General features: G+C 41.9%; 3 protein-coding genes across 5 annotated transcripts in view; 2 read left to right on the top strand and 1 right to left on the bottom strand.

The window, feature by feature from the left end:
• LOC115166772 (cysteine--tRNA ligase, cytoplasmic) overlaps nucleotides 1-1,764 on the top strand; it is a 30,950-nt gene extending 29,186 nt beyond the window's left edge. For all 3 annotated transcript variants that reach the window (XM_029720555.1, XM_029720554.1, XM_029720553.1), the window contains one exon: nucleotides 28-1,764. In XM_029720555.1, the coding sequence (XP_029576415.1) occupies nucleotides 28-156 (129 nt within the window). In that variant the 3' untranslated portion in view covers nucleotides 157-1,764. The remainder of the gene's footprint in view (nucleotides 1-27) is intronic.
• A 1,395-nt stretch (nucleotides 1,765-3,159) lies between these two features.
• Nucleotides 3,160-11,397, bottom strand: LOC115166771 (solute carrier family 22 member 18-like). Its single transcript, XM_029720552.1, has 11 exons — nucleotides 11,161-11,397; nucleotides 10,851-11,060; nucleotides 9,348-9,445; nucleotides 8,913-9,058; nucleotides 7,338-7,470; nucleotides 7,106-7,218; nucleotides 6,797-6,907; nucleotides 5,930-6,030; nucleotides 3,986-4,087; nucleotides 3,663-3,783; nucleotides 3,160-3,445 (listed from the first exon to the last, which is right to left on the bottom strand). Exons 2-11 carry the CDS (start codon nucleotides 10,989-10,991, stop codon nucleotides 3,258-3,260), a joined length of 1,254 nt encoding a protein of 417 aa, XP_029576412.1. The 5' UTR covers nucleotides 10,992-11,060; nucleotides 11,161-11,397; the 3' UTR covers nucleotides 3,160-3,257.
• Nucleotides 11,398-18,420: 7,023 nt separating this feature from the next.
• Nucleotides 18,421-24,593, top strand: LOC115166770 (peroxisomal membrane protein PEX16). The gene is made up of 11 exons (XM_029720551.1): nucleotides 18,421-18,619; nucleotides 19,276-19,311; nucleotides 19,434-19,510; nucleotides 20,009-20,142; nucleotides 20,596-20,693; nucleotides 21,012-21,080; nucleotides 21,175-21,321; nucleotides 21,687-21,759; nucleotides 21,986-22,105; nucleotides 22,636-22,700; nucleotides 22,896-24,593. The coding sequence occupies exons 1-11, from the start codon at nucleotides 18,493-18,495 to the stop codon at nucleotides 22,952-22,954; spliced, it is 1,005 nt and encodes a 334-aa protein (XP_029576411.1). The 5' UTR covers nucleotides 18,421-18,492; the 3' UTR covers nucleotides 22,955-24,593.
• The last annotated feature ends 1,885 nt before the right edge of the window (nucleotides 24,594-26,478 follow it).

The raw sequence follows: 26,478 nt of genomic DNA, 5'->3' as shown, positions 1-26,478 counted from the left end.
TTTGACAGCCACGTTCTGCTCCAACAGGGTTTCCCCACGCATGATGTGGAGGGGAAGGATCTCAGTAAGGGACAGACCAAGAAGCTGCGGAAACTCTACGAGGCCCAAGACAAACTGCACCAAGAGTATCTCCAGACCAATCAGAATGGCTGCTGAGAGTCCTGGGCCATGTTCAGTTGCCAAACGTTCTCGAATGTTGCAGATAGTTACGCCACTATTGGAGCCAACATGATTCCTTAATCTACATATCAGAGAAGCATGTTTGTTCTACATAGCATATTTCTATCTGAATGTTCCGAAACGTCCTGCTGAACGCGCCCCCTGGAGGACGCTGCTCTGCCCCTCCTGCGCTCCGCCCATAGTGATAGTTCTGTCCTCATTTGTCGTTATTCAGTTCCTCCAATAATGTTTTTGCTAAATCAACAATTCCCTGCATATTATGTGAGGGTGTGCAAATTTGACCAATCACTGCACTATTTCCGAATAAAGCAGTCAAAATCATCGCAATATTATCGCATAAAATGTACCCATCACCGCAGTACAAAAAGAGAGCTTGCAATTTCAACCAATCATCTCACATTTACCGCATAATATAGTTAATTCAAGCCACACGACAAAACCTTTCCCTCATGCAGAATTGCAGCAGCAAAATAAAGCTTTTTTTTTTTTCTCTCAGCAAATTCCACAAAAGAAATCACTGTGAATTCCTGGAGGGCCTGACTATTGGTGATGCTGAGGCCAGAGAGACCCTGGGTGTGTTTCAATAGTCTAAGGAATGATCTCCTCGTCTTTATGTTAGCCTCCTCTTATCCTGAGTTGACAAGTCAGGACGGTGGAGGGTTATTTTCTTTCTCCTCTCCACCTCTTTTACATTAGAGCAGGTGAAGGGTGAGGAGATGAAACCACATTAGACTATTGAGGTGCAGCCACTCTCCCAGTGTTATTAAGACCTTGTGACAAAACCTGGGCTCCTTTCCACTGCACTCCATGGGGTCACTTTAAAGGGTTGGTTCAATCAAAATCACTAATTGATACATTGTGTTTGTTTTTGTGATTGACTGCAACTACGGTTTGGATTCAGTTACTTTCCTACAGCAACAATCTGCTAAGATTGGTATTGATACCTGTTTCACTTGTTTTAGCTTTTAACTAAATTGCGTGCCAAAATGAACTCTGCGTAAAACCACGCCTGGGGGTGATCGACAGCGATGCTGAAGTGTCTGTGGTTGCTTTAGCAAAGTAATAATAACCTACTATCTGTAGTTGTAGACACTCCCTGGCCCGACAACATTCAGGTGAACTATCCCTGTAGGCAACAGTTTGTCTATTGAAAGGGAAAATGAGTCCTCTGAAACCCCTTGTTGGCCCAGGCTTCCATGTGCTGTAGATTGACTAGTCACACAATGATAGTTTTAGCTCTCCACTGCAGTGCTATTCAGTGCTGTTATTGGTTGGCAGCGTGTCAGACAGCCGTCCATTGAGGTTTCATGTCCCTCTCTCCATCATGACTGCATAGCATTCCTTTTTTTATTCTGATATGACAGAGGACAGTGAAGTTGAATTAATGCACGATTGCAATGCAGAGATGATTACAGAAACATGTGTTAGAGGCTTGGGGGTTTTGGTCTTTTACATGACAAAATAACATGCTTTGAGCAGGTGTTAGGCATGTTGCAACGATAGCAGAGGGATGAGAAATCTTTTATAGGAATATGGAATGTGTGAGACCTTGAAATAAACATTTTTAAAAAGATTTTAAACCAACCATTTATTTTGTATCTTCAGTTTTTGAAATGGTTGAGCAAATATTAAATTGAGATTCTGTAGAGCTAACACAACTACAGCAGTGACCGTCTACTAGTTACTAATAGATTGGGTTTATTGCCCCACACACACACACACACACCTTCTGTTTGACAGAAACACAAAAATCACATCTGCAGAATCAACAAAGGATTTTATATGTAAGTGGCATCTCCAGTAAACAACTGTTCTTCTGAACATTCCTGTTTATTGAATATCAAATCACAAGTACAATATTCAGATATACTGTATATTTCAATTTTTTTTAAGACTAAGCTGTCGGCAATATACACTGAACAAAAATAAACACAACACTAAGTGATGCTCCCATGTTTCATGAGCTAAAATTAAAGATCCCAGAGATGTTCCATACGCACAAAAAACATTTCTCAAATGTTGTGCACAAATTTGTTTACGTCCCTGTTAATGAGCATTTCTCCTTTGCCAAGATAATCCATACACCTGACAGGTGTGACATCATGAAGCTGATTAAATGGCATGATCATTACAAAGGTGTACCTTGTGCTGGGGACAATAAAAGGCCACTCAAATGTGCAGTTTTTTTTTACATAAAATACCACAGATGTCTCAAGTTTTGAGGAAGTGTGCAATTGGCATGTGACTACAGGAATGTCCACCAGAGCTGTTGCCAGAGAATTGAATGTTAATTTCTCATACCAATGTCGTTTTAGAGAATTTGTCAGTACATCCAACCGGCCTCACAACCGCAGACCACGTGTATGGCGGCGTGTGTGTGAGCGGTTTGCTGACGTGAACAGAGTGCCCCGTGGTGCTATGGTATGGGCAGGCTTAAGTTACGGACAATGAACACAATTGCATTTTATCGATGATAATTTGAATGCACAAAGATACCTGTAATGAGATCCTGAGGCCCATTGTCGTGCCATTCATTCACCGCCATCACCTCATGTTTCAGCATGATAATGCACAGCCCCATGTTGCAAGGATCTGTACACAATTCCTCGAAGCTGAAATTGTCCCAGTTCTTCCATGGCCTGCATACTCACCAGACATGTTTGGGATGCTCTGGATCGACGTGTACGACAGTGTTCCAGTTCCCAGCCAATATCCAGGAACTTCACACAGCCATTGATGAGGTGTGGGACAAAATTTCACAGGCCACAATCAGCATGAGGCAAATAGTGGTCACACCAGATACTGACTGGTTTTCTGATCCACGTCACTACCTTTTTTTTAAGGCATCTTTGACCAAGAGATGCATATCTGTATTCCTAGTCATGTGAAATCCATTGATTAGTGCCTAATGAATATATTTCAATCAACTGATTTCCTTATATGAACTAAGTAAAATCTAGGAAATTGTTGCATTTTATATTTTTGTCCATTATAGAAATATAATTAAATTCTCTGATAATATAAAATTATATTTAGGTCACTTTTAAAATGCCCTATGTATTTAAGTCTGTGGAATGTCATTCTCTGTGCTCATCTTTGCTGTTGACCATGTTTCTAAGCATAAACACAAACACGACCATGTTCACGACAAACTGGATGAACCCAAAAGAGGCCACTCCGTAGTTGTGATACAAGAAGCCTCCAATCGTGGGGCCGATGGTGCGGAGTAGAGACTGCACAGAGGCACACAGCCCCAGCATCGTGCCTGCAGAAGAGTGAAGAGAACCAATCAGAAATATGTCCAGAACAGACAGAAGTTGCACTTCAATGCTAAACTGTTTCTTTCAGAATGTTACGACACCAAGTGTGATTCTTTCTCTGATGTTTTTTGGTTTTGTTAGGTTAGCCAATGATTTACTGTTTAACTGATGCCCCCCTTCACATTTCTCAACATATGTGTTTGAAACGCTTAATTGTCTCACCGGTATCGGAGGAAGGCACAGTCTTTGTCAGCATGCTGTCAGTGATGATGTTGAACACGCTGAGAGAGAACATCATGGGGAGAACGATGAAGCAGAACTGGAACACGTTAGCCATGAAGACCTGCCAAGGAGAGAACGAAACGTTAACCTTTAAGATCAAAGGTTTTACAAAAGGGTCATATTCATTAGGCACCAAACGGAAATAAAACGACTGAAACGAGGAGGGATTGAAACTGTCCAAGTGCTTTTTTTTGCTGAACATTTTGCTACGGTGAATATATACAACCCTGCATTTATCACAAGATGAAATGAATCCTCTGTACCTGAGCCAGGCCCACCAGACTTGACATGCCGATGGAGAGAAGAAGCAGTGAGTTCTCAGAGTACTTTGAGGTCAGCCGGCCAATCACTCCCCCTTGGATTACCTGGAAAAATTGGACAAAAAAAGTTCATTTCTCATCAAGTTGCTCTATTAAATCCTGTTCCCACGAGGGTGGGGATTTGATATCCTGGAGATTTCAGGAGAATTTAGCCATCTAAACTTTTAATTACTGTAAATACATTGTGTTGTCCTAACCAGGAATGTAGTGGTCAAATAACATGGTGAACACTGATTGCCAGTCCAGCTGACGCGCAAACAACGTCATCGCTAATTTAGCATCACAGGTGCAAAATACCACAAAATAAAAAGAGGCTAGGGCCACAATGAGCGTATAAAAGAAATAAACTAACACTCATACTTGTCTTTTCCTACTAACACTAACAGCTAATGAACTACTTTACTAAGGAAAAATGTACTTACTATGACTGAGCTAGGTGGGACAACCACATATATATTAAGATGACTGCACTAACTGTAAGTCTCTCTGGATAAGAGTGTCTGCTAAATGACTAAATATAATGTGTCTCTGGATAAGAGCGTCTGCTAAATGACTAAATATAATGTGTCTCTGGATAAGAGTGTCTGCTAAATGACTAAATATAATGTGTCTCTGGATAAGAGCGTCTGCTAAATGACTAAATATAATGTGTCTCTGGATAAGAGCGTCTGCTAAATGACTAAATATAATGTGTCTCTGGATAAGAGCGTCTGCTAAATGACTAAATATAATGTGTCTCTGGATAAGAGTGTCTGCTAAATGACTAAATATAATGTGTCTCTGGATAAGAGTGTCTGCTAAATGACTAAATATAATGTGTCTCTGGATAAGAGTATCTGCTAAATGACTAAATATAATGTGTCTCTGGATAAGAGCGTCTGCTAAATGACTAAATATAATGTGTCTCTGGATAAGAGTGTCTGCTAAATGACTAAATGGAAGTGTCTTTGGATAAGAGTGTCTGCTAAATGACTAAATATAATGTGTCTCTGGATAAGAGCGTCTGCTAAATGACTAAATATAATGTGTCTCTGGATAAGAGTGTCTGCTAAATGACTAAATATAATGTGTCTCTGGATAAGAGCGTCTGCTAAATGACTAAATATAATGTGTCTCTGGATAAGAGTATCTGCTAAATGACTAAATATAATGTGTCTCTGGATAAGAGCGTCTGCTAAATGACTAAATGGAAGTGTCTTTGGATAAGAGCGTCTGCTAAATGACTAAATATAATGTGTCTCTGGATAAGAGCGTCTGCTAAATGACTAAATATAATGTGTCTCTGGATAAGTGTCTGCTAAATGACTAAATATAATGTGTCTCTGGATAAGAGTGTCTGCTAAATGACTAAATATAATGTGTCTCTGGATAAGAGCGTCTGCTAAATGACTAAATATAATGTGTCTCTGGATAAGAGCGTCTGCTAAATGACTAAATATAATGTGTCTCTGGATAAGAGCGTCTGCTAAATGACTAAATATAATGTGTCTCTGGATAAGAGCGTCTGCTAAATGACTAAATATAATGTGTCTCTGGATAAGAGCGTCTGCTAAATGACTAAATATAATGTGTCTCTGAATAAGAGCGTCTGCTAAATGACTAAATATAATGTGTCTCTGGATAAGAGTGTCTGCTAAATGACTAAATATAATGTGTCTCTGGATAAGAGTGTCTGCTAAATGACTAAATATAATGTGTCTCTGGATAAGAGTATCTGCTAAATGACTAAATATAATGTGTCTCTGGATAAGAGTGTCTGCTAAATGACTAAATATAATGTGTCTCTGGATAAGAGCGTCTGCTAAATGACTAAATATAATGTGTCTCTGGATAAGAGTGTCTGCTAAATGACTAAATGTATATGTCGTGAGCATCCTTGCTCCATACCATTGACACGATCCCAAAGTAGGCCATAAGGTAGCCATTCTGCTCTGGCGCCAGCTGGAAGAAGTTCATGGCGATAACAGAAAACATGACCTGAAAGATACCTGACACAGAATCCCTTGAGGTTGTTAAAAAGGACTCCATGCAAACACAGACAGACACACTAAAAACACAATAACCTGTAAAAACTTGAGGCTGTTAAAAAGGACTCCATGCAAACACAGGCAGACACACTAAAAACACAATAACCTGTACAAACAAATATAGATTATATGTAGAAATAAAAAGGTTATTAAACACTGAACATTGGTTGAGATGGGTGTTGTAGTTTTTATTAAGATTGTTAAACGCTGAACATTGGTTGAGATGGGTGTTGTAGTTTTTATTAAGATTGTTAAACGCTGAACATTGGTTGAGATGGGTGTTGTAGTTTTTATTAAGATTGTTAAACGCTGAACATTGGTTGAGATGGGTGTTGTAATTTTTATTAAGATTGTTAAACGCTGAACATTGGTTGAGATGGGGGTTAAACGCTGAACATTGGTTGAGATGGGGGTTAAACGCTGAACATTGGTTGAGATGGGGGTTAAACGCTGAACATTGGTTGAGATGGGGGTTAAACGCTGAACATTGGTTGAGATGGGGGTTAAACGCTGAACATTGGTTGAGATGGGGTGTTGTAGTTTTTAAAATAAAATCTGTAGATAAACTGTGTTACGTGCTTTTACCCTTTCACTACATCACTGGTTCCACTTCTACAGCAACACATTCCTGCTAAGTGATTAGTTCTCCCTCAGATGAGTCTAAACTAAGACATCCTCACAGGTGGAGAATAAACAACTCTTATAGGTAACAGTGGAAGACACCCACCTGATGGCAGACCTGAGATGATCTTCACCGTGAAGGTTTTGGCCACACCAGGGAACTTCATCAGTCTGGTGATCTCACCCAGGTCAAAGACTGACTTGGCATTGCTCTTCTCTGCAGGACCAGGAAAATATGTCACAAGCAACTCACATATGAAGTCACGTGTCAAATACAACACATCATGGATGTCCCCACTTCACACAGGCCACAGTAAGTGTCAGATAAAACACAAATGTTATTTTTTGCACCACACGCACACACAAACCCTTTAGAGAGTGAATATTGTGTTGTGAGGTAGGTGTAGAGTCTTACTGTCTGTGTTGTCCTGTGGAGCTTGTATCTTAGTGTGTTTAGGGATAAACGTCCAAACCAACAGGAAGCTGATGAAGCTCCCTCCAGCAGCTACACAAGCAGCAAATGTCTCCCTGGAAAAGCCAGAGCAGGGATGTCACACGGCTAAATTCCAGCTCTCGGATTGGACTAGAATCGGATTCCAGCTCTTGGATTGGACTAGAATCGGTGAGCATTGAGGTGCTTCACTCACCCATAGCGTGTGCTGAGTGTACCACCCAAGGTGGAGCCGGCAACCATGCCAATGCCAAAACATAGGCCCAGCTTGCCAAGGGCATCTGCCCGCTTGTCAGGTTCTGTCAGGTCAGTCACTACCATCTGGGCTCCTGGTGAGAGGCAGAGAGAGGAGCACAACAAGTCAGACTTATCCTGGGGAGAGGAGGAGAGAGGAGCACAACAAGTCAGACTTATACACATAGATCCTAGTAGAGGAGGTCCTATAGGATCTGTTAGAGGGCTGTCTAGTACAGTAGGTCCTATAGGATCTGTTAGAGAGCTGTCTAGTACAGTGGGTCCTATAGGATCTGTTAGAGGGCTGTCTAGTACAGTAGGTCCTATAGGATCTGTTAGAGAGCTGTCTAGTACAGTAGGTCCTATAGGATCTGTTAGAGAGCTGTCTAGTACAGTAGGTCCTATAGGATCTGTTAGAGAGCTGTCTAGTACAGTAGGTCCTATAGGATCTGTTAGAGAGCTGTCTAGTACAGTAGATCCTATAGGATCTGTTAGAGGGCTGTCTAGTACAGTAGGTCCTATAGGATCTGTTAGAGAGCTGTCTAGTACAGTAGGTCCTATAGGATCTGTTAGAGGGCTGTCTAGTACAGTAGGTCCTATAGGATCTGTTAGAGGGCTGTCTAGTACAGTAGGTCCTATAGGATCTGTTAGAGAGCTGTCTAGTACAGTAGGTCCTATAGGATCTGTTAGAGAGCTGTCTAGTACAGTAGGTCCTATAGGATCTGTTAGAGGGCTGTCTAGTACAGTAGGTCCTATAGGATCTGTTAGAGGGCTGTCTAGTACAGTAGGTCCTATAGGATCTGTTAGAGGGCTGTCTAGTACAGTAGGTCCTATAGGATCTGTTAGAGGGCTGTCTAGTACAGTAGGTCCTATAGGATCTGTTAGAGAGCTGTCTAGTACAGTAGGTCCTATAGGATCTGTTAGAGAGCTGTCTAGTACAGTAGGTCCTATAGGATCTGTTAGAGGGCTGTCTAGTACAGTAGGTCCTATAGGATCTGTTAGAAAGCTGTCTAGTACAGTAGGTCCTATAGGATCTGTTAGAGAACTGTCTAGTACAATAGATCCTATAGGATCTGTTAGAGAGCTGTCTAGTACAGTAGGTCCTATAGGATCTGTTAGAGCTGTCTAGTACAGTAGGTCCTATAGGATCTGTTAGAGAGCTGTCTAGTACAGTAGGTCCTATAGGATCTGTTAGAGGGCTGTCTAGTACAGTAGATCCTGTAGGATCTGTTAGAGGGCTGTCTAGTACAATAGATCCTATAGGATCTGTAAGAGAGCTGTCTAGTACAGTAGGTCCTATAGGATCTGTTAGAGAGCTGTCTAGTATAGTACGTCCTAGGCAAGGTATATATGCTGGGGACTTATCTGGGAGTTTGAGTATGAAGGGAACAACAGTTAGAGACAAATATACTAACTGTGATTGTGTAATTGCTGCTGATCATGTCATGCAGGGCTCCCTTGAAAAAGAGACCTTGGTCTCAATGGGACTCCCTGCTAAAATAAAGGTTAAATAAACAACAGGCAGTGTAGCACTTACCAGGCAAGCCATGCATCAAGACAGCGGGGAGTTTGTGGATGAAGAGCATGAGAGGACTGTCAGCTATCGCTAGTAACCCATAGTAGACTACAGAGGCAGCGCAGGATAGACACATTGCTGCCCTGGCCCCAAAAAGGTCTGCAAACCTACCGACAACAGAAAAATAACACTGATCTATATTGACATTTGCCTACATATGGCCACCAACACATAACAGCTGTGATCTTGTGTCTGGATTCAGGTCTGATAAGCCCTCCATGTATGGTTCGTTGCCCTAAGTCATTGAACCATAACTCAATTAGATTTAAGTGACAGCACTTTAAAGCTCAATTTGCCAGCAGCAGATTGTGCGTCTTTGACCAGGGTTGGAGAATAAAGATACAGACTGTGGTTATGTAACAGATTATGTATTTCATTCAACAGAGTTTTGCTCACCTGCCAAATATCGGGCCTCCCAACAATTGGACGACACCAACCATGGTTTGCAAATAGCCAATCCATAGGGTGTCAAATCCCAGCTTCTTCGCCAAATACTGAATGGTGAGAGGTCAAACTTAAATTCATATACATATTTGTATTATTATAATAAATAATCAGTGGTAACCCGTCATTCAGGGCTGTTTTGAGCCCCATATTTTTTGCAAAATATAATAATAAAAAAATATATATATTTTATTTTTTGGGCCTTGCCTGTTTTGCATGTTATTTTGGCATTAATACGTGTAACATATCAGTTTGCAAACAATGTGAAAAAAAAATATATATTATTGAGTTAATAAAGCCGCATACAAACGTGGCCTCTTTTTTGTTTTCTTGAGTAAGGCAGCTCCAAAATGCAGGTGTTTCAGCCTAGCTCAGTGCTTTCTGTGGTGGTGGGGCAGCCAGCGGAAAATACAGAGCGTTGAGCCTGATTGCCGCAAATTCAACAATGGGTTGTTTGGAAGGAATCAGTGGCTAACTGCAAGCATTGCAAAGCAATCATTAGCCTGCTATTCAGTGCAGTGGCTGTGTGGTCCCAAGTTTAAGATTAAGGGTCTCTTTTCCTAGTTTAAAATGATTGATTCAATCCGTGCTAGCTCGCTCATTAATGTCTTCATCGAAATTACGGATTGCCTCTTATCCGCTGGTCGTCCCCTTATGACATAGTTTGTACATCTCTATTGTCAGTAGAAACCACATTTGTTTAAGCAAGTCAGCCTGGATTTTCCAGGGAGACGTCAGCTATGCTTTTTTTAAAGGCAGTAAATGAGGCTGAATGAACTGTTTCACTGCCAGACAAGGCTCCGCTGATAGGCAGGTGCAGCAGTGGTAAGGTGTTGGGACTGCTGTTGGGACTCTGCTGTTGGGACTCTGCTGTTGGGACTCTGCTGTTGGAACAGCTTTATGTAGGCCCTAACAGTTTGTGGGCATCGTTTGTCACCGTTATAGTGCAATTAATGTATTGTTTAGTGTCGTGTAGTGGCTTTGCTGGCATGCAACCAACATTCTTCTTTTTGTCCCCACCAAGATTTACATGATAAAATCGCCACTGTAGTTAATTCATATTAGATTGTCATAGATATACTGCTTTCAAAGCGCATAGTCACAATCCTCTATCAAAAACGATGGTGACCTCAAGAAGGCCCAGGTAAGGCCATTGTCTATATATTTTTAGGTGTAGGCCTATGTCAAATATGTCAAATATCCCAAGGCCATTTATAACTGTTCAAACCTATTAGCAAATGGCAAATATGTACAATACATTTGAATAACAGCAAATGAATGCATAGCACACGTAGCCTACTTTTTGTAGCCATTCTGATATCGAAAGTATTGAAATAAACTGCATTGTTTTCTTTCTCATCTCTATCAATATAGGCTAATCATATAACAACAAAAACAAACACTTTTGTAACGTGGGTACTAGAATAGAATAGACATTAAAACACAAATACTTACAGGAGTGATGGAAAACTGTAAAAACATCCATGTGATATCCAGGACAGCTATGAGGTAAGTAACGTAAATTACTCTCTGCATCTTTGAGCCTGTATGTACATCGGTAACGGCGGTGGGTGAGTCTGATTTAACTCGTGACATTCTTACTGTAACGTTAAACCTAAACCCAATTCTGTCCACCCTCTTGCATACAATAGCCTCCTGGAAAACCTGGAACAAGGATAAATAAATGATGAAATAACAAACAAAGGCATAAGACAATATAATGCCGACACTGTGGCTGTCAAGTATTGAGATTAAATACACTTACCTTTGTTTATCTGAAGACGAAGTTCTTATAAATGCATAATAGATCCGTCAAAAGTGTTCCTGCCGTTTCTACCAATGCAGATGTTGATTTCACACTATGAGCGCCCCACCGGAAAAGAAAGGTGACGCTCAAACTCCATCGTTCCTTCAATAAAGCAATTCGTAAGGATTAATTTTAGGAATGATTTCTCACGCATAATATTTCCCTATGTTCTTGTACTTTGATCTTTAGAGGATGTAATATGTTTGCTGGCAGCACAAAAACGGAACTTCCTGTTGTCAGGCTTCAAAATAAAAGCTCTCGTGAACTCATGCTGTTGTGCCCTTGAGCAAGGCACTTAACCTTTTAAATGCTCCAGGGGCGCTGACCCTGTGCTATTCCTCCAAACTCCCTGTGTGTGTGTGTGTGTGTGTGTGTGTGTGTGTGTGTGTGTGTGTGTGTGTGTGTGTGTGTGTGTGTGTGTTTTTGTGTGTGTGTGTGTGTGTGTGTGTGTGTGTGTGTGTGTGTGTGTGTGTGTGAGAAAGTGGTGGGATATAGGATAAAGACCATAGATAATAGACCTTCCTATTCATGATGAACTCATTGAAATTTAATTAATTGCCATATTGTTCAACTATATTCAATTCTTCAAATAACACATTTTTTCAGCAGGTGACCTTGCTCTGTATTTTTTATTAATTTGTTCATTTTCCTCTAGTTTCAGTAGTGGACTTTTATTCTGACTTCTCAACCAGAAGTTCATTGGTGAAACCCAGCTAACCCACCCATTGGTGAAACCCCGCTAACCCACCCATTGGTGAAACCCAGCTAACCCACCCAATGGTGAAACCCAGCTAACCCACCCATTGGTGAAACCCAGCTAACCCACCCAATGGTGAAACCCAGCTAACCCACCCAATGGTGAAACCCAGCTAACCCACCCATTGGTGAAACCCAGCTAACCCACCCATTGGTGAAACCCAGCTAACCCACCCAATGGTGAAACCCAGCTAACCCACCCATTGGTGAAACCCAGCTAACCCACCCAATGGTGAAACCCAGCTAACCCACCCAATGGTGAAACCCAGCTAACCCACCCATTGGTGAAACCCAGCTAACCCACCCATTGGTGAAACCCAGCTAACCCACCCATTGGTGAAACATAGCTAACCCAACCCATTGGTGAAACACAGCTAACTCGTCACATGAGAGTCCTCCCACTTTACACAACCGCAAGTGGCGTGACTACTAAATCTCAGTTTCCTATTAGGTCGTCATATAGGCTTACATGTGACAAGTGTTGAGTTGGTTAAAGTTCATCATTGTTGAGAATGACTATGTTCATATTCAATGGCGACTCGTCATTCAGGACAGGTGGGGCAGAGCCTCACCTGTTTTGAGCCCCACATTTTTAGCAAAAAAAAATATTGTTATTGTTATGTTATTTTGGCATTAATACGTGGCACATATCAGTTTGCAAACAATGTATAAAAAAAGATATATAATTGAGTTAATAAAGCCGCATACAAACATAGTCTCTTTTTAGTTTTCTTGAGTAAGGGAGCTCCAAAATGCAGGTGTTACTGCCTAGCTCAGTGCTTTCTGTGGTGGTGGGGCAAGCCAGCAGAAAATAGCTGGTGTTGTACCGTGATTGTATCAGTGCTCTGTCACTCATGGGGACACTATGTCACCGCCAAGTCTAAGGGTAGAGCTCAGAAATTCAAGCCCCTTGGGTGCTGCCATAGAGTTACATTAGAAGTGCCCATCCAAGAAGCCTCAAGGTCATTTGCCACAGATAAAATGTCAAATTACATTATATCAACAGTAGCTTTGATTCGATTGATCATGTCAACATCATAATGTCAAAATCTGAGCTAGATGATGACATCATGAATCAAGTTGACAATCTACTGGCAAATCATTTTTAATCCTTGTCATATGAAGAGAAATGATAGATAAAACATATTGGTGCTCATCGGCCATTGGACATAAACATTACACAACAAGTTGGAAATCGCAAATTCAACAATGAGTTGTTTTGAAGGAATCAGTGGCTAACTGCAAGCATTGCAAAGCAATCATTGGCCTACTATTCAGTGGAGTGGCTGTGTGGTCCCAAGTCTAAGATTAAGGGTCTATTTTCCTAGTTTAAAATTATTAACATTCAACATTGGCCATGCTGTCAATGAAGCATGATTTCTGCCGCGCTCAAAACAACTGTTAACTCGGAACTGCAAAATCTGACTTTAGTGAGTTCAAGACAACTGGGACCTTGGGTAAACGAGCTACGACTGGGAAAATACGTTTCGAACTTTCATCCAACTCGGAATTGTAAATCGGGAATTCGGGCCTCTTTCTAGAGCTACGACCAGAAGATCACTGATCATTTCTTGAGTTTCCAGTTGTTGTGAAAGCACCATAAATCCAGAGAATGCCAGACTTTGCTGACAAAGTTTAAAGACAAAATGTGCCCTCGGAGGACAGCCGTGCCATCTTCCTGTTCAACTGCCAGGGAGATACAGTTGAAGTCGGAAGTTTACATATACTTAGGTTGGAGTCATTAAAACTTGTTTTTTAACCACTCCACAAATTTCTTGTTAACAAATTATTGTTTTGGCAAGTCGGTTAGGACATCTACTGTGTGCATGACACAAGTCATTTTTCCCAAAATTATTATTTCACGCATAATTCACTGTATCACAATTCCAGTGGGTCAGAAGTTTACATACACTAAGTTGACTGTGCCTTTAAACAGCTTGGAAAATTCCAGAAAATGATGTCATGGCTTTAGAAGCTTCTGGCTAATTGACATCATTTGAGTCAATTGGAGGTGTACCTGTGGATGTATTTCAAGGCCTACCTTCAAACTCAGTGCCTCTTTGCTTGACATTATGGGAAAATCAAAAGAAATCAGCCAAGACCTCAGAAAAAAATTGTAGACCTCCACAAGTCTGATTCATCCTTGGGAGCAATTTCCAAATGCATGAAGGTACCACGTTCATCTGTACAAACAATAGTACTCAAGTATAAACACCATGGGACCACGCAGCCGTCATACCACTCAGGAACGAGACGCGTTCTGTCTCCTAGAGATGAACATACTTTGGTGCAAAAAGTGCAAATCAGTCCCAGAACAACAGCAAAGGACCTTCTGAAGATGCTGGAGGAAACAGGTACAAAATTATCTATATCCACAAAAGTATCTATAAGCCACTGCTCCAAAACTGCCATAAAAAAGCCAGACTACGGTTTGCAACTGCACATGGGGACAAAGATTGTACTTTTTGGAGAAATGTCCTCTGGTCTGATGAAACAAAAATAGAACTGTTTGGCCATCATGACCATTGTTATGTTTGGAGGAAAAAGGGGGAAGCTTGCAAGCTGAAGAACACCATCCCGACCGTGAAGCACAGGGGTGGCAGCATCATGTTGTGGGGGTGCTTTGCTGCAGGAGGGACTGGTGCACTTCACAAAATAGATGGCATCATGAGAAAGGAAAATTCTGTGGATATATTGAAGCAACATCTCAAGACATCAGTCAGGAAGTTAAAGCTTGGTCGCAAATGGGTCTTCCAAATGGACAATGACTCCAAGCATACTTCCAAAGTTGTGGCAAAATGACATAAGTACAACAAAGTCAAGGTATTGGAGTGGCCATCACAAAGCCCTGACCTCAATCCTATAGAACATTTGTGGACAGAACTGAGGCCTACAAACCTGACTCAGTTACACCAGCTCTGTCAGGAGGAATGGGCCAAAATTCACCCAACTTACCCAAAATTCACCCAATTCACCCAACTTGGGAAGCTTGTGGATGGCTACCCGAAATGTTTGACCCAAGTTAAACAATTTAAAGGCAATGCTACCAAATACTAATTGAGTGTATGTATACTTCTGACCCATTGGGAATGTGATGAAAGAAATAAAAGCTGAAATAAATCATTCTCTCTACTATTATTCTGACATTTCACATTCTTAAAATAAAAGTGGTGATCCTAACTGACCTAAGACAGGGAATTTTTACTAGGATTAAATGTCAAGAATTGTGAAAAATTGAGTTAAAATGTATTTGGCTAAGGTGCATGTAAACTTCTGACTTCAACTGTATGTATACTGTAGCTAAGAAAGTATTGCTAAGTGTATGTTGTGTAGTAAGCTGTTAGTAGCCTATGTGCCTCACTCACCCTAATAATTTAGTCTATTTTCACCTCTTAATTTCTCCTACTGTTCTGACTTGGTGGTGCACATGTAGCCTACTGTATAACCTGTTTTTGAGAACTGTTATCATTGAATATTGTAAGAGCTTTCATTGTCTGCTTATATGCCCCCTTTATTTATCCTACGATTCTGACTTGGTGTACAGAGAGAACACTGTAAGAATGGCCCATGTTCTGAATTCTGTTGCTGTACATTTCAAAAGTACTGAACAAATTGTTATATTGACTACGTCCGTCCTAGCTCGCTCATTATTGTCTTCATCGAAATTACGGATTGCCTCTTATCTGCTTGTCGTTTCTTTATGACATAGTTGTACATCTCAATTGTCAGTGGAAACCACATTTGTTTAAACAAGTCAGCCATGTTTTTTTTGTAAAGGCAGTAAATGAGTCTGAATGAACAGTTTCGCTGCCAGACAAGGCTCCGCTGATAGCCAGTTGTAAGGTGTTGGGACTGCTGTTGGGACAGATTTATGTAGGCCCTAACAGTTTGTGGGCACCGTTTGCCACCGTTATAGTGCAATTCATGTATTGTTTAGTGTTGTGTTGTGTAGTGGCTTTGCAGGTATGCATCACACTTTTTTTTTGCCACACCAAAATGTACATGCTAAAATCGCCACTGTTCATATTGTAGGCTAAGTTAACGATATTGCTTCTTCCCAAACATGGTTACTCTGACAATCTAACAAATACCTCTCAGTGTCACAGATAATGTCATTGTTTTGAAGGGAGGACCAATATGCAGCGGGAATGTGGATACTCATCTTTTTAATAAAACACAAGCAAAGCATCCACAGGAAAAAAACAATAAACACGACACGAACAGTGTGGCAGGCTAAACAAAGCAGTGCTCACAAACAACTAACCACAAAGAAAAACACACACCTGTTTATAGGACTCCCAATCAGAGGCAACTAGAAACACCTGCCTCCAATTGAGAGTCAAGCACCCAACCTACACATAGAAAACCTACCTAGAACCTACACAGAACACAAACCCTCTGCCACATCCTGACCAAAACTAATACAATTACTCCCTCTGCTGGTCAGGACGTGACACTCAGGATATACAACCTCAGTCAGTAAAGATTTTCTAAATGTATTCTGTCACAACAAAACATGCTCTGCTATAAAAGGGAACATTGATTTACTTCTGTGAATTGTTACAGTGAATTATTACCGGGGTTCTGGGCCGGGTGTAAAGGCCTGCTGGTCTGTCAGGATGTGTGTGTGGGGACGAGCTAGACCAGGGATGGGGGTCACAAAAAAATCTGAACTCATCATGAGGAGCGCAATGTCTCGCGGGGCTGTATACCCAAATCCATACCCACACATGCAGTCAGAGCCTTTTGGGGGCCTCACTAAATACCAACCATTTAAATCAGTTGATATGTTGATACAGCAAAACATAACCTATTTTATCAGCTTTATTAGAATTAAGACATAAGGCTAACATATATACGACATGTTACTTCCACACTCTCTTAATGACTTGAAGCCCACCTGGGAGCAGTGGTGTAAAGTACTTAAGTAAAAATACTTTAAAGTACTACTTAAGTAGTTTTTTGGGGTATCTGTAACTTACTATTTATATTCTTGACAACTTTTACTTCACTACATTACTAAAGAAAATATTAAACTTTCTACTCCATACATTTTCCCTGACAACCCAAAGTCCGTGTTACATTTTTTATGTTTAGCAGGACAGGAAAATGGTGAAATTCACACACTTATCAAAATAACAGGTGGCCATCCCTACTGCCTATGGTCTGGCGGACTCACTAAACACAAATGCATCTCTTATAAATAATGCCTGAGCGTTGGAGTGTGCCCCCGGCTATCCGTACATTTTAAAAACAATAAAATGGTGCCATCTGCTTTGCTTAATATAAGGGATTTGAAATTATTTATACTTTTACTTCTACTTTTGATACTTAAGTATATTTTAGCAATTACATGTACTTTTGATACTTAAGTATATTTAAAACCAAATACTTTTAGACTTTTACTCAAGTACTATTTTACTGGGTGACTTTCACCTTTACTTGAGTAACTTCCTATTAAGTATCTATACTTTTACTCAAGTATGACAATTGGGTACTTTTTCCAAGACTGCCTGGAAGGAACGTTTCTAGGTCTCCAAATAGACATGGGAATTGTAGCATAAGCCAAAATGTCAGACTTCTGAAAATAACTTCCCATCATTCAATTTTAAATTCCATGAGACCACAGTCTTTAATATACCCTTGTGCCTGTCTCTTTAAAACATGTCTTCAGCACATGAGTAGATCACCTTTGTCAAGATGTTGACCTATGTTGATCACCAACTTTCAGTGTGTTGTATTATGTGTATACAAATATTACCAAATTGCACCTACATGTGGACTGCGTGAACTTTACAAAAATAATATGATCAAAGGTCATACCGTTTTTATTTATGAAGTGGCTTCTCACCAACTGCACCATGCAGCCACCTGCATTGTGGGAGGCACTATGTGCAAACCAATCATTTTGTGTTTTGTTTGATCCACGCGAACGTTGCCAAAGACTCGAAAGAAACAGGAAACAACTTTACTGCTTTATAAAGCTACGGGGAATACAAAATACATTTATTTTGACATGTAAACAGAAAAACGTTTATAAACAATAGCCGCTATGTTGACACTACCATGTTGATCTGAGCCCTGCCGTTGGAAAACCACTACAGTGTCCGACTGTTGCCTGTCGGAGATGCACCTCCCTGACTTGTCTACAGTCGGCTTCGCTAGGCTTACTGCTCGAACACACTCAAAACCTTTGCCTTCGGCGCCCTCTGCAGTCAGTTTTCTCCCTGTCACAAGAAGGGACATAATATTTTCACGCCCCTTCGATAAAGCTTCGACCGGAAGTGATTATCGTAGCAGGTTATTAGAGTGTTTTCGCCAACACTAACCACAGATATAACAATCTTATACAGATATGTGCCCTAACCCTTTTCCAAACATTAACCATAGTCTCATAACCTGCTACGTTTATTCTAACATAATACGAAAAAGTTACTTCCGGTGTTTTTCGTCACAGGAAGCAGACTTCAGTTGCGGAAGTATGATGTGTAGGTGTTCGTTTCAGTACATGTTTTGATTTAGCAGTTTAGTGCAATGTCTAAACTGTACACACAGAAACTGACCCGGCTCTACGAGCGGTATCGGGAGTACGTTACGAAGAACCCTGCAGCGACTGGACAACTGGAGAGCACCGTAAGAACGCTGTCGTACCTCATTTCAGGTGTGTTTAAAAGTGAAAGCCAAGCGGATGGCTTGCTGCGTTCAAAAACAACTGGGAACTCGGAAAAATACGAGGTCAAATCATGACGTCAGTGATATTTTGGTCGGAAAGTCAGAGCTGCAGAAAGAGGCACGAATTCCCGTGTTGGATGACCGTTCAAAAAAGTTTTTCCAAGTCGGAACTCGATTTTTTTTCCGAGGTCCCATTTGTTTTGAACGCACTGAAGTCGAAGTGGGAGATTTCTGAGTTCCCATTTCTTTGAATGCAGCATCCTCTAAAACGTATCTAAGTTGCCAAGCTAATTGCCTACACCTCTTCCCAAAACATTGACCATGCATCGCCTGATGTTCCTCTCAACACTACAATCTCGATCATGAAAACAAAGGAATGTTATTCTCTAATTCAGCATATGAAAAACAGTCACAGCCATGCATCTGGTGCATGATTCAATCGTTAAATATAACTATTTGTTACATCGTGTTGTCAGTAGTCCCGTGTGGAGTCTGGCATGGCCCATGGCATGCATAACTCAACCTTATGAAATGTAATTATTATCTGAAATATTTAGCCAAGTAATTTGATTGGTTCTCTGTTGAAACAGCATTACATTAGTTTGACATACCATCAGTCCAAGTGTTTTTGTGTCTATTTCACAGGGCGTTTCACTGACTCCCACGAAATCTCTGAATTGGGTAGGTTAGGACCTCACTTTACCTCACAGTTGAAGTTTTATTGACTGCAGTATAACCATGAACCAGAAGCATTCAGGAACTTCAACCGGTGGATCAGTTTGTTGTTGTGTGTGTTTTTGCAGTGTACTCTGCCTCCAACCTGCTGGTGCTGCTTAATGATGGCATTATGCGCAAAGGGCTGTGTCGAACCCTACCCATGGTGAGGTCCACCTCCACCAGGTCAATCACAATAGTCTAACCTTACCCATGGTGAGGTCCACCTCCACCAGGTCAATTACAATAGTCTAACCCTACCTATGGTGAGGTCCACCTCCACCAGGTCAATTACAATAGTCTAACCCTACCCATGGTGAGGTCCACCTCCACCAGGTCAATCACAATAGTCTAACCTTACCCATGGTGAGGTCCACCTCCACCAGGTCAATCACCATAGTCTAACCCTACCCATGGTGAGGTCCACCTCCACCAGGTCAATCACCATAGTCTAACCCTACCCATGGTGAGGTCCACCTCCACCAGGTCAATCACAATAGTCTAAATATGTGCAGGGTTGTGTTCATTGAGCACAAAATGGAAGAAAACACTGAAACAGGGAAGTGCTATCAGAACTGACTGCTGTGTGTGTGTGTGTGTGTGTGTGCGTGCGTGCGTGCGTGCGTGCGTGCGTGCGCGCGTACGTACGGTTGTGTTTGTTCAGTCTCTCTCTCAGCAGAGGCTTCTCACCTGGCTGTCAGTGGTGGAGTACTTGGAGGTGTTCCTGGAGATGGGGGCCACCAAGCTGTGGGGGGAGGGAGGTCGCTGGCTGGTCATAGTGCTCATCCAGATCACTAAGTAAGTAAGGAATGAAGGAGCCCCTCGTGGAGCGATATCTAACCAACGCTTTAACTGGATCCCTTTTCATCGATCTACAACATGCTGTATAGTGTGCAAAGTAAAACAAATATGCTGTGATGCATGGATTAGTAAAGACAATGAGATATTCAGTGATACATGGATTAGTAAAGACAATGTGATATGCAGTGATACATGGATTAGTAAAGACAATGAGATATTCAGTGATACATGGATTAGTAAAGACAATGAGATATGCAGTGATACATGGATTAGTAAGGACAATGTCAGCCTGTAGGTCTAATATTATAAACTGTGCTTTTCTTTAGATTGTCTCTGTTGAAAAACGTCATGGTTACTAGGGTGTTATGTTGCATGGTGTTCCATTCCATTTCTCTCCTTCCACCTCACTTCCCTCTCTGTTCTATTTCTCTCTGTCCAACATTTCTCCAGAGCCGTCTTGCGCTTCCTGCTGCTCTTCTGGTACAGATCTGGCATGCAGACTTCCCCTCCTATTACCCCACTGGACAGGGAGGCACAGCTCGGCAACGGTAACACAAGTCAACAGTTTGCACGTCGGACATATTTTATGTTGAACTCATTTTATTTTTTATAATGCAGGGTGTCTGGCAGATACCGCTGTATCCAAACAATACGACTTAAACATGACACTCTTTGTTAATTTGATTCAATACAACTTTGGGGCAGTTTTGTGTCCTTCTTGTTCTGCTATCTCATTGGCTATAACCAATGTACCAATGTCCTGGGTTGCACCAGGACCGGACCATATACTGCAGAGTTTACAATCTAGACAACCTGGAACTACTACCTGGACATAAATATATTTCTGTACCTCTCCCTCCTTACAGATGAGGACCATGATGACAGCTCCTTCGTGGGCCAGCGGTCAGGGAGGGTGATGAGGCCGTTGGGCAATGGTAAGACTACACATGTTCCAGTGCAATGTTTGCATTCAGGACTGTGCCAATACTATTTATCAGGAATGGACTCCCTTACCTCTCTCTATCTCAGCTCCCACTCTGCAGGCCCGTCTGTGGGCAGCCCCCAGTAGGGAGAAGAGGTGTGCTGTGGAGGAGGATCTGACCTCTAGTCCCACTGCCCTGGGGGTCCAGGAGACCATAGCAGAGTCCATGTACATCGGACGCCCGCTGGTACACTGTATCCTTCCTACTCTGGGACTCTGCCAGAGACACTAGAGAATTAAACGTGCACAATGTCATCACATGATTACTGCCTCTGTAGATTCTGGTCCGGTACAGCAGCTATAAAGTACATTGGCTGAAATGGTTGCATGATTCCATATCATACCTCTGTATGGTCTAGAAGCATTCTGTTCATCTTAACAGCACGTCCCTTACTAGTGGAATACATCACTGCACTGTATATACAGTATACTGGTATTTGACCTAATCAGTGGTAAATGAAACCAAGGATTTCTCATTCTAACTCCAGTCAGTCTATACTTTGGAAGGTGTTACTTCAGAGGGTATGTGTGTTTTTCTCAACGCTGCTCCCAAACGCAGTGATCTGCCTGGGAATGTGTGGGAGAGGCTCCTGGAAACCGTGGCTCGTATCTGGAGCCATGGAAATGACCAGGTAACCATGATCTCTTCTCTTTACACTGACATGTGCTAAGAGTAATCACAAAATAAATGCACACACTGACTGGGCACATGATATATGCATGATATGTGTTCCACTATTAAATCAAAATAGCCATAGACATATTCTTCTATACAGGCCATTTAAAAGCAGTGTCATGAAGGAGGCACTGAAACATGAGTGGGATAAAGAGGTATCCCCTGGTCTGTTCTCTCCATAGTTTTGGTTTGATGAGTGACACTAAATCTCTGAACCGGCGGGAGAGGGCGGAGGTGAGGAGGAGAGCCTTTCTGCTTCTGTACTACCTGCTCCGCTCCCCTTTCTACAACAGATTCTCTGAGTAAGTAGAATCAGAACTATAACATATTCTGAGTTAGTAGAATCAGAACTATAACATATTCTGAGTTAGTAGAATCAGAACTACAACAGATTCTCTGTGTTAGTAGAATCAGAACTACAACAGATTCTCTGTGTTAGTAGAATCAGAACTACAACAGATTCTCTGTGTTAGTAGAATCAGAACTACAACAGATTCTCTGTGTTAGTAGAATCAGAACTACAACAGATTCTCTGTGTTAGTAGAATCAGAACTACAACAGATTCTCTGTGTTAGTAGAATCAGAACTACAACAGATTCTCTGTGTTAGTAGAATCAGAACTACAACAGATTCTCTGAGTTAGTAGAATCAGAACTACAACAGATTCTCTGTGTTAGTAGAATCAGAACTACAACAGATTCTGTGTTAGTAGAATCAGAACTACAACAGATTCTCTGGCTAGAGAAGTTCTTTACCATAATGACCATTGGAACATGGCATATTTTCTATCATGTGTGCTGCTTTTTAAACCTTTCCATTTTGTTTCACGTAGGACAAAGATCCTGTTCCTCCTCCGATTTCTGGCAGACAACGTTCCCGGCGTCGGGTTGGTTGCTCGTAAGTGTTTACTTTTTATAGAAACCAAGTATCTGAAAATGGCATGGGATGCATTAGTTCTGTTGTTTACCTTTTTGGTGGTCCACTGTCTGCTGACATGCACTGTGGCCTCTAAGTTCTGCCAGTCTGCATCTTGTCAGTTAATGTGTTCATTGTCCTGATTGGCTTAACCTTATCCTCCACTTGTCCTTCCAGGCCCTCTAATGGATTACCTACCTGTCTGGCAGAAGATCTACTTCTATAACTGGGGCTGAGGGCAAGAGGTGGTTGAAGGTCACCTGGCCAGCTGGATAGGGATCGACACTAAAGAGGGAGACCCTCAGTAAAATACAGAGCCAGAGACACACAGGGACTCAAGTCCCCCACAGACTCACTGGAAAACCTGTGCTGGTTAATCTGCTCTATGTCAACTGGGACCCTCAAATAAGATCCAACATGCAGTTATGTTGCTAGGGCATTCCAGAGTACCTTACGGATCCTTCCGTTCTGTTGCTAGGGCATGCCAGAGTACCTTATGGATCCTTCAGTTCTGTTGCTAGGGCATGCCAGAGTACCTTATGGATCCTTCAGTTCTGTTGCTAGGGCATGCCATAGTACCTTACGGATCCTTCCGTTCTGTTGCTAGGGCATGCCAGAGTATCTTACGGATCTTTGCCTTTTGCATTCCCTCCTTGTTCTTTATTTTTGTAATCTGAGTGATTTCTGTCATATCTTCCATCAGACTGATCTTGAACCAGTATATGATGAATTGATTCTGATTGTGTGTGATTTAGTTCTCCTTTTGTAAACTATACATTACCCAGTGGTGTTATTGACCGAGTGGTATGAGATCTCTTTGGCACTGCTGGTGAAGATCACCATCTTGTCAGTCAGTTTTGCTGTCTGTCACTGGGAACAATCCCTCCTAAATGTCTCCAGTTAAACAACCCACTACAGCTAGCCTTGATGGGTTCTGTGCAGTTGGTCCTACAGCATTACATCGAATGACTTTTGAGGCTGGTTGAAGTTCTCTCTATGGGGCTGTCCCAATATCTAATTTCTCCCAAAGTGTGCACTTGTTCACTCCTTCCCACAAATCTAGATTGGCATGGGTTAGTGGGAGTTTCCACCATATTTCAAATACTAGTCAATTCCTTTCAAATCTGTGAAGGGACGTTAATTGCCAGGAAGGGACGTTAATTGGAGGAAGGAGAGAATTGGGCCATAACCTACATTCCCCTTATGTTTGTCAGATTGGCACAGTGGGTAGAAAAACAAATGAACAATGTATGTGACCATGATATGGAATCTAACATTTGTATATTAAATATATGCTGTATTCTCAATTATTGGTATTAACTACCTAATTGTGCTGTTCCAGTAGAGGTACTTTATTTAACCAGGCAAGTTAGTTAAGAACAAATTCTTATTTACACTGATGGCCTCGGAACAGTGGGTTAACTGCCTCGGTCAGGGGCAGAACGACAGATGTTTACCTTGTCAGCTCAGGGATTAGATCCAGCAACCTTTCGGTTACAAGTCAACGCTCTAACCACTAGACTACCTGCCGTTCCATCTAATTGTTACTTAATTGGGGTTGAGAATTAAGAATCGATTTTCATGGTTGTTTTCAAGTAGTCTGGATAAACTATCTGGAAATACATTGAAACCAGTTTGTTTTCCCTGTGTGAAAAAAGTGTTTGATTGGGGGAAGTGGAATGTTGTGGCTGTTGAAGATGATTGGGGGAAGTGGAATGTTGTGGCTCTGAGTGCCTTTCAAAAGTTGACTTACCAGAGGAAAAAGGAAAGGAGGTCTAATGTACTTATTTGGAATTGTGCAAATGTTTTTTATTTATGAATCCTACAATTGTGTTTAATAAATCACCAGAATAATAATCTGGTACCACCCAGTCATTGTTTGTTTTAGGTAGGTTTTCATAACTACCATTCATTTGCTGTTATGTAATGTGCTACTACGGCTGTGTTTACACACACACGCAGTACAAATCAATTTTTTTTGACCAATGAGATCAGCGATAGGCCAATTAGTGGGAAAAAGATCAGAATTGGGCAGCATGTGTAAACACAGCCCTTGGCATGCAGACAATTAGGATTCAGTCCATGAACTTAACAGTGGGGAACCATAGTGATGGATTTCAATCTTTATTGACACAAATCTAACTCTTTTTGTAGCCTACAATAAATAACTTTTGTTTTCATGGGTCATTGGGATAGCCATTCTTCAGGCTTTATTCATCACTAGTGGGACAGACCGGGCCACATGAGGGCATGGGTGAACACACTCAAACCCATACCCATGGTGCCAGTCATGCCTTAAAAATAATGACAAAATGTCAACAGGTCAGTGGTGGTATAGTCCAGAGATTTCCCCCAAACTCAGTCCTGGGCTGCCCCGTGCACATTTTGTTTTTTGCCCTAGCACTACACAGCTGATTAAAATAAAAATAAAAAACTTGTCAAGCTTTGAATATTTTTAAATCAGCTGTGTAGTGTTAGGGCAAAAACCAAAACGGGGCCCCGGGATCAAGTTGAGCTTATCGTAAAACACTGACCCCAACTAACACCCGGCTGTTAGAGAAGCTTACCGTAAAACACTGACCCCAACTAACACCCGGCTGTTAGAGAAGCTTACCGTAAAACACTGACCCCAACTAACACCCGGCTGTTAGAGAAGCTTACCGTAAAACACTGACCCCAACTAACACCCGGCTGTTAGAGAAGCTTACCGTAAAACACTGACCCCAACTAACACCCGGCTGTTAGAGAAGCTTACCGTAAAACACTGACCCCAACTAACACCCGGCTGTTAGAGAAGCTTACCGTAAAACACTGACCCCAACTAACACCCGGCTGTTAGAGAAGCTTACCGTAAAACACTGACCCCAACTAACACACGGCTGTTAGAGAAGCAGGTGCCTTTTCAATGTCCTTCCCCTGTCAACAGACAACCATCTAACATGTCCATCAGTGGAGGCTGCTGAGGGGAGGACGGCTCATAATGGTCAGAGCGAATGGAATGGCATCAAACACCTGGAAACCATGCGTTTGATGTATTTGATACCATTCCACTGATGCGGCTGCAGTCATTACCATGAGCCCGTCCTCCCTGATTAAGGTGCCACCAAACTCCTGTGGTGTATATCAAACTAAGGGGACTGTCCAGGACGGTGTAACCTTCTCCAGTCTATTACTGCTGCCATCAGGGGACTGTCCAGGACGGTGTAACCTTCTCCAGTCTATTACTGCTGCCATCAGGGGACTGTCCAGGACGGTGTAACCTTCTCCAGTCTATTACTGCTGCCATCAGGGGACTGTCCAGGAGGGTGTAACCTTCTCCAGTCCATTACTGCTGCCATCAGGGGACTGTCCAGGACGGTGTAACCTTCTCCAGTCTATTACTGCTGCCATCAGGGGACTGTCCAGGACGGTGTAACCTTCTCCAGTCCATTACTGCTGCCATCAGGGGACTGTCCAGGACGGTGTAACCTTCTCCAGTCCATTACTGCTGCCATCAGGGGACTGTCCAGGACGGTGTAACCTTCTCCAGTCCATTACTGCTACCATCAGGGGACTGTCCAGGACGGTGTAACCTTCTCCAGTCCATTACTGCTGCCGCGATGCATCCCGGGAATGAGAGCCTCAACTCTGTAATGATCATCTTAGCAAGCACCAATAAAATATACAGAAACCATGAAATGGAAAGAGGACCTCCATACAAAACAGACAATTGCGTGAAATGACTTTGAACCAAGTGCATATCTAGTGCTATGGAAGGTGC

Source organism: Salmo trutta, chromosome 29 (genome assembly GCF_901001165.1).
Source record: "Salmo trutta chromosome 29, fSalTru1.1, whole genome shotgun sequence".
Taxonomy (NCBI): Eukaryota; Metazoa; Chordata; class Actinopteri; order Salmoniformes; family Salmonidae; genus Salmo; species Salmo trutta.
This window is presented reverse-complemented; position numbering and strand designations above follow the sequence as displayed.

Excerpts from the sequence above, each read along its gene's own strand:
- LOC115166770 (XM_029720551.1), top strand. The coding sequence starts at position 18,493 with ATGTCTAAACTGTACACACAGAAACTGACCCGGCTCTACGAGCGGTAT. Across the intron at positions 19,312-19,433 it reads CCACGAAATCTCTGAATTGG|TGTACTCTGCCTCCAACCTG; the intron begins GTAGGTTAGGAC and ends GTGTTTTTGCAG. Across the intron at positions 19,511-20,008 it reads TGTGTCGAACCCTACCCATG|TCTCTCTCTCAGCAGAGGCT; the intron begins GTGAGGTCCACC and ends GTGTTTGTTCAG.
- LOC115166771 (XM_029720552.1), bottom strand. The coding sequence starts at position 10,991 with ATGTCACGAGTTAAATCAGACTCACCCACCGCCGTTACCGATGTACAT. Across the intron at positions 9,059-9,347 it reads GGAGGCCCGATATTTGGCAG|GTTTGCAGACCTTTTTGGGG; the intron begins GTGAGCAAAACT and ends TGTTGTCGGTAG. Across the intron at positions 3,784-3,985 it reads GTCTGGTGGGCCTGGCTCAG|GTCTTCATGGCTAACGTGTT; the intron begins GTACAGAGGATT and ends TCTCCTTGGCAG.